Consider the following 7,209-nt stretch of genomic DNA (forward strand, 5'->3'; position numbering starts at 1 on the left):
TACCTGCTCACCGTGTCCTCCAGCTCCAGAAGGACAAAGGAACGCCGCTCACCTCCCCATGTTTCCAGCACTTGGGTCCTTCTGGCCTTGTGAAACCATGACAACTTCAGTAAGTTTTCATCATTTTCAGTCTTCAAAGATATTTGTCTGGACAGAGTTTTCTGCGTAGTCACATCCTCTAATCGCTGAAATAAATTCAAGTTCAATGACACGATTTGCCCACGATTGCACACGGGGCGTGACATTCCAGTCACTTGGGACATCACCAGCAGGTGTCACATTCTGCAGGGACTGGAGTGACTCTACTCCGACTCGAGCGACTACGAGTCACTTGGAAGAATAAAGCAGCCTTAAGGGGGAAACGCCAGCAATCCGACTGTGGTGGATTCCACTAATGTAAAGATTGTGCACAGATGGGTATGGCTGCTGCTGCTACTCCATCATAATCACAGTTCTACAAACTGTGATTATCTTCAGTTTTGGCACAGAGCAGACATCAGCTCACACAGATGTTAATGAAAACTGTTTTACTACAGTCAGAATAACCCGAGTGAGCGTACTAAGACAGCAGCAGAGTAGAGTAGAGTCCATTCACACCGGCCTTTCTCTCTCAGACATGGACGGAGATTCAGTTTCTGGACAGAAGAGGCATTGCTGCTTCTGCAGGAACTCTGCAGCTGATCTTCAGGTTCCAGAGACGAACATCTTCACACCTGAAGTCTAGTCAGACAGGTGAGAGGGGGGGCAACAATTAAGTTATTTGTAGAATGTGATTGTGATCACACAATGTTAATGTAGAGACTATTCAGCTCAATGCAGGATTATATACATGGTAACAATCTTCATGTAATGTGATAATCAAATCTTCCATTAATGCTGATGCTGGCAGGTGTTTTATTGTGGAGGTCAGTGATTTATTCTTCATTTTCTTTAGGTGTTGCTGTAACTGAATCAGTCATTGCTATCATACAAAACTCCACCAGAGCAGAAGGAGTGAAGTCATTGTTTCCTTAATCTTTAGGATTTTCATGAGAACCAAACAGTCTGGAGTCTTTTCTTATCTCTGTTGAATCATTTTCATGTTTTACAGGAAGTGTCGGCAACAGGAAGAGAGGAGCAGTGAAGACATGGGATTCAGAGGAGGACCCCCCACACATACACGCACTACTGCTGTCCCTTTTGTCTAAATAAACTCTTAATCATTTATTTCCTGCATTTTTATTGAACATTTCATAATCCACTGTAACATAACTCTAGCAGATGATTATGACATAACATGAACAAAAACAGGAACCAAAGATATGGTCCAAGGAAACTAACAGCTCAGTCACTTTTGTCTCCTCCTTCAGAGGTCGCCTCAGCCAATCAGCATCAGCGCTTCACACAGGTGGTTTTTACGCCTTTATAATACTGACATGGAACACCAGATGTTCTAAAGTTTATTCATTTGAATTACTAAAAATGCTTAGTTCAACATGAAATTAGCAAAAAAGAAAACAAAGAAAAACTACAGAGATTTCTATTAATCACAAACTTAAAAGAATGGAGAGAAAAAAAGTTTCACCAATTGTTCAAATCATTATTTATAAATATGTTTCAGTCTTTGAAAGGCATGAAATTCTCAGTTATTAGATTAATTATACGTTTTAATTCCACAGAGAAAATTGTCAAATGTTTGTCATTTGTATATTTACATTTATCAACACAATATTTGGCCAAAATAAAAAATAAGTTAAGATTTTGTTGGTCTTCAAAGTCTCAGAACAGTTTGTCTCAAGCATGGAGAACATTTCTAAAACAAATAGGTTTAGGTTTCAATAGGATTGATGCAAAAGGAACAGCTGGGGTCAAAATACTTAAGAAATCTTTGGAAAATAAGATGTTTGTTAACTACAGTAAGAAGGAAAATAAAGACATAAAAAAGAAGGAAACAATAACCAAATAGAGATTTGTTGAAAGGTTATTTGGACATTTTTTGAGGATTTTATAGTTTTTAATGAGACATCATATATTTTGAATCTGTTTATAAAACAGGACGTTTACAATCTTTCCATTAACAACAACGAATACTACATTTCATAAGTAGTAAAATAATATTAATATTTGTGAATTAATTATCTGTAAAAGTTATTACGTCTGAGGCACAAAAAGGGTGAATATAAAGTTAAAGATTATTCCAATTTCTGAGGTTTCTCCAATAAATGTTCCAGTTTCATCATCCAAATTACAAAAAATGTGCAGAGTTCAAATCTGCTTTTAAGAAATTCAGCAAAAGGACAGATTTTATTTATTAGTTTGAAATGTGATCCATTGATTTTTGGTAAAATATGTCATTTAATAAACTTTAAATAGCTCTAATTATAGTAGATTGTCCATACATTGACTTTAGAGACAACTGCCACATCCAGATCTGCAACTTTGTTTTTTACTTAACTACACTACAGAACAAGACTTGACATTATGAAACAGAGTTTTTGAACAAACAGAGAAGAAATTAAATTACAAACAAACCTAATAAAATGAATACAGATCTGAGTAGAGTGAGGCAAAGAACAAAAAAATGTTTTCACATGAACACAAAAGGGAAGTTTTAGTTCATCATACATTGTTCTTATTTTTGGCTCCTTGAAGAGCTTCAGCAATTCTAAATACAGTTTGAATTTGTTGGTAAATATTCTACATTTTAGGGTAGTCTTTATACATTTATATTTGTGACAAAGGATTACATTTACAGGATGACATTTCCTCTCATTTATTTTCTAATACGATGTCAAATTTGATGGGGTTTGATGAAAATATTGTGGGATAATCTCTCACAGCCAATTACAGTATGTGGTTCTTCCCAAAATATTTGTATTTGGGGACAAAAATAAAATAAATTTAGTGTTGTGTGGTTTCTATTTTTTTTCACAGAATTACATACATATTGCACTTTAAGGTCCTTGTTATTAATTGAGTGTTGCTTTTTAATCTAATATTTAAACATTTCTTATGATTCCTTTGTAAAACATAACATCTGTATTTGCAATCCCCTGTATGTTGTGTTTCTTTTTTGTTTCATGTCTTCAGTTCTAAAAAATAAAGTTATAAAAACTAACTAACTAAACAAATGACTCAATGGGCTACCCATTCATATATTTATTTTGACATAAAAAGTGCACCGGAAGTGAAACCATTGGTTTGCACAAGGATAATAACTTCCAGTTTGAAAAGCGATCAACGATATTTCCCTCACGTGGAGGGAAATATGAGTCTCGGTGCTACAGGTTTCTGTTACACATGCATTGACCTCAATGCATGCAGCACATACACGCCGCACCAGCACACCCTTGACATACATACATGTTATAAGTGCATCACCCCCTTTAGCACTGAGCTCATTGCCCCATCCCCAAGGCACTGCCCCCCGCGTGGCCAAACCTCCCAGTTTTTTTTAAGCAGCTGGGTATCATATGATGGAAGCAGCAGTCACTCTTTGAGTGTCAATTTGGATTTTTTTTCTTTCACAAAGAAAAAAATTGAAACTCAAGATGAGAGCAGCCAGTGCTTTCTTTTGATGTTTGGATTGTATTTGCTGGCGCATCGGACAGTTGCTTCAATGCTCTGGATCTTTCTTTTATGGAGCTTAATCGGGGCCAATATTATTTGAAAATTCAATTGAAAAAAATGATTGGTGTTTGGTCAATGTTATTTTTGTAGGAGGTTGACCCCACTACAGGGCAGAGTCAGAGGATTCTCCGCCGTATGATGGTTCGCTGTGTTGTCTCACAAAGTTGCTCAGAAAACGTCCAGCACCAGATGAGACTGTATCCCTGTCAGCTGCAGACATGCACTCCGCTTTGATGTCAGAGGAAGATCTCTCATCCTCATTTGCGTGTTTTCCTGCTGTCATGTGACTTCAGCTACCTGCCCGCCTTCATTTGGTCAAAAAACACATTCTTCCTGATGTTTCTTTTTGTTTTAAACACATATTTTGTGGATTTTTTGAATACCGGGAAGATGATAAAACCTATGTACATAATTTAATTTTTTTTCACTAAATTTCATATTCATAAATGTAAATATACATCTGCTAAACCCTTCTTACCTGTTTTCATTGCTGAGGTAAAAAAATGTAATGATTCTATTAAAAATTCTGGAAATTCAAAAGCTAATAGAACCTGTATGTTATTTGAAGAATAGATAGTTGGTAAACCATCGGGTCCTACTATAGTTTTAATTTTGTGAGTTATTCAGCATTCTCTGAACCCTGATCTTGTCTTTTTTACCATTTAATGTTCCTTTTATTGGCCCCTCTTGTTCCTTTTTTTCTCTCTGTTTATGTATGTATCTTAAGTTTTTGCAAATAAAGTTTTTGATAGTCTGTTTTCTCTTTTACCATTTAATGTTCCTTTTATTGGCCCCTCTTGTTACTGTTTCTCTATGTTCATGTGTGTATCTTAAGTTTTTGCAAATAAAGTTTATTTAAAAAAAAGGAATTTGGACAGTTGTCGCTGCATTTTCGGTATGCGGAAGCAAAACGGTTGCACCGCTCACCCCGCATGCGCGAACCACACGTTACTTCCGCTCTCCACCCACTATACCACAGAGTCATTTCCAAACACAACTGCCACACTTTCTCGGCTTCATGGCGGACTGGTGTCCGATAGCGACGGAGTATGACCCGCTGAAGGCCGGCAGCATCGACGGGACGGACGTGGAGCCCCATGACCGCGCCGTGTGGAGGGCTATGTGCGCCCGCTACAAGCCCAACAGGGGGGTCGTTGGAGATCCGCTGCTCACCCTCTTTGTGGCCCGCCTGAACCCGCAGACCTCTGAGGAGAAGCTCCACAAAGTCTTCTCTAAGTACGGGGACATCAAGCGGCTCCGACTGGTCCGAGACATCGTGACTGGTTTCTCCAAAGGTTACGCCTTCATTGAATATAAGGAGGAGCGGGCTCTGACCCGGGCCCGCAGGGACGCCAACAAGCTGGTGGTGGATCAGCACGAACTGTTCGTGGACTTCGAGCAGGAGAGGACTCTGAAAGGGTGGATCCCGCGGCGTCTGGGTGGAGGTCTGGGAGGGAAGAAGGAGTCCGGACAGCTGCGTTTCGGCGGAAGGGACCGACCTTTCCGGAAGCCCATCAACCTGGGTGCCGGGCCGGTGCAGGATCGGGGCGCGGATTGGGGCAGAGGAGGATCCGGCGGGTGGCAGGACCGGAACCGACATAGAGATGGGGAGCGGGGCAGTAGGGACAACAGAGGGTACCGGGACAGAGACAGGGAGGACCGCAGGTACAGAGACAGGAGGTGATGCTGCAGATGTTTATGTGGCGGTTCGGGTGTCAACTGATACCAGCGTGGAAGACAGTTCGTCACTTTTCGGGTTTTATCGGAACACAGTGGATCCACACCCGGAGAGGAGAATTTGAGCAATTTTGCTCCTTTGATAATTGGACTTGACCTTTTACCCTGAGTTAGTCTTAAAACTGGTTTACAATAAAGAAATTAGTGGCAAAATAAAACGTTTTTAAAGCTTTATTGCAGATATTCACATTCAATTACACATAAAACACAATAGCAAATATCCAGATTCAATTATGTAATAATTCACACCTATAAAAACTATGTGAAAACAGTGATAATAAAAAATAATAAGCCAGAAGGTCAGGCTTCATGACAGAATATTGAACCTTTGATCTTTTAATTTATTAATCAAATTAGCCAAACACTCACAGTTTTCACCAGACAATGTAAAAAATAAACAGAAAATTGAGTTTTATTTTAAAAACATCAGAAGTTTTCTGTTTAACTGTGAGGTATAAGTCAGAATAAAGTCAAAGTACCAACAATGACACAAAAAAGGAAAGGCCAGGAGCTGTGGAATGCTTTTTAAAATCTTGGAATGGTTTTGATGTGTTTATTTTTTGTACACATTATCCAAAGAAATAAAGTCTTTAACTATAAATCACTTGTGTGTGCTTGCATATTTTCTTGTAGTTTGAAATGTTGATATTCTTAAGTGTCATTTTGTTGGTTAAAGTGCTGCAGCTCCATTTTGATGACACAAAGGGGAAAAAGCAGGAAAAAATAAATAGTTTATTTGTCTCGTGTTTCAAACCACTTTAGTTCTGGGTTTTTTTAATTGTAAACATGTACACATTAAAGAGGTGCATGCTCTATAAGTGATCCAGTAAATTTAATTTTTTTAATTTTTTATTCTTTAATCAAAATTGAATGGATCAGTAACCAATCAATCAAACTTTATTTGTAAAGAACTTTTCATACATATGCAAGTGTTTTACATAGTAAATATAAGGTTCCACCAAAATAACAAAAGCCTTCAAACACAAAAATTGTAAAACAGTCACAACTCCCATGCCCACAACATATTGAAACATAAATAAATTCATTAAAAAGATGTCAAGTAGAAATCTGGCTGGATAGTGAAGTGAGGAAATACTTTTTCATTCCCCCCATTCAAATTCACACAGGATGCTACTCTAATCAAAACAATGAGTCAGACTACAGCATTGACTCTGTTCACTGAGGATTTAACTTTGTGTATTTGTCAGTAATGCAAATGATCGTGACTTTTCCCTAATAGGGTAAATGAAGTTATCTTCCCTTCTGAGGTTCCAGATTAGCCCTCCTCGAAATACCTGCACAGATTTTGAGCAAATTCTAACCTGTGAAAAGGAAGCAAAGACCTGAGTTGCACTTATACCAGCAGAGCTGAGATACAAGGTGAAAAGGAGATTTTTTTGTGCTTATGTTTCTAATCTTTAACATAAGGAAAGTCATAAAACTGCATTTTTAGTTTATCTTGTTCATTATCTCCAGATGCAGACATTGTCCTGTCATGGCTGCCTTCTTGTCCAAACCCTCTCAGCCGTCTGATGCCCTTCTGTTTCCTTTTCCTGTTTGTCTTGAAGGTGGGGGAAGAGGATTGAAGGACTCTGCTGATGTCTGCGTATAAAAACCTTTTTAAGACTTCTGTTCCTCATGGGATGTCTTATTGTCTTCTGTTGATCAGACTGAATTCAGAAATATATTCTGTATGGATATTTTTTTTCTGTTCTGTCTCAAATGGGCAAACTTATTCTTTAATGACCTTTAAAAAAGAACCAGATTCATTAGTTTCAATTTTCTTGACACGTGTTTGAGTGAAATAAAATGTTTTTTTTTCTAATGTTAAATGGGAAAAATATGTTCCATTAATTAAATCTA

General features: G+C 37.9%; 1 protein-coding gene and 1 long non-coding RNA gene across 2 annotated transcripts; both read left to right on the forward strand.

Moving 5' to 3' along the window:
• Window positions 1–744: 744 nt before the first annotated feature.
• Window positions 745–1,758, forward strand: LOC118599669. The gene is made up of 2 exons (XR_004949112.1): window positions 745–905; window positions 1,091–1,758. It is a non-coding gene; the product is annotated as an uncharacterized LOC118599669 (long non-coding RNA).
• A 2,783-nt stretch (window positions 1,759–4,541) lies between these two features.
• snrnp35 (small nuclear ribonucleoprotein 35 (U11/U12)) lies at window positions 4,542–5,950 on the forward strand. The gene has a single exon (XM_024266815.2). It carries the CDS (start codon window positions 4,628–4,630, stop codon window positions 5,291–5,293), a length of 666 nt encoding a protein of 221 aa, XP_024122583.1. The 5' UTR covers window positions 4,542–4,627; the 3' UTR covers window positions 5,294–5,950.
• The last annotated feature ends 1,259 nt before the right edge of the window (window positions 5,951–7,209 follow it).

Source organism: Oryzias melastigma, linkage group LG14 (assembly GCF_002922805.2).
Source record: "Oryzias melastigma strain HK-1 linkage group LG14, ASM292280v2, whole genome shotgun sequence".
Lineage (NCBI taxonomy): Eukaryota > Metazoa > Chordata > Actinopteri > Beloniformes > Adrianichthyidae > Oryzias > Oryzias melastigma.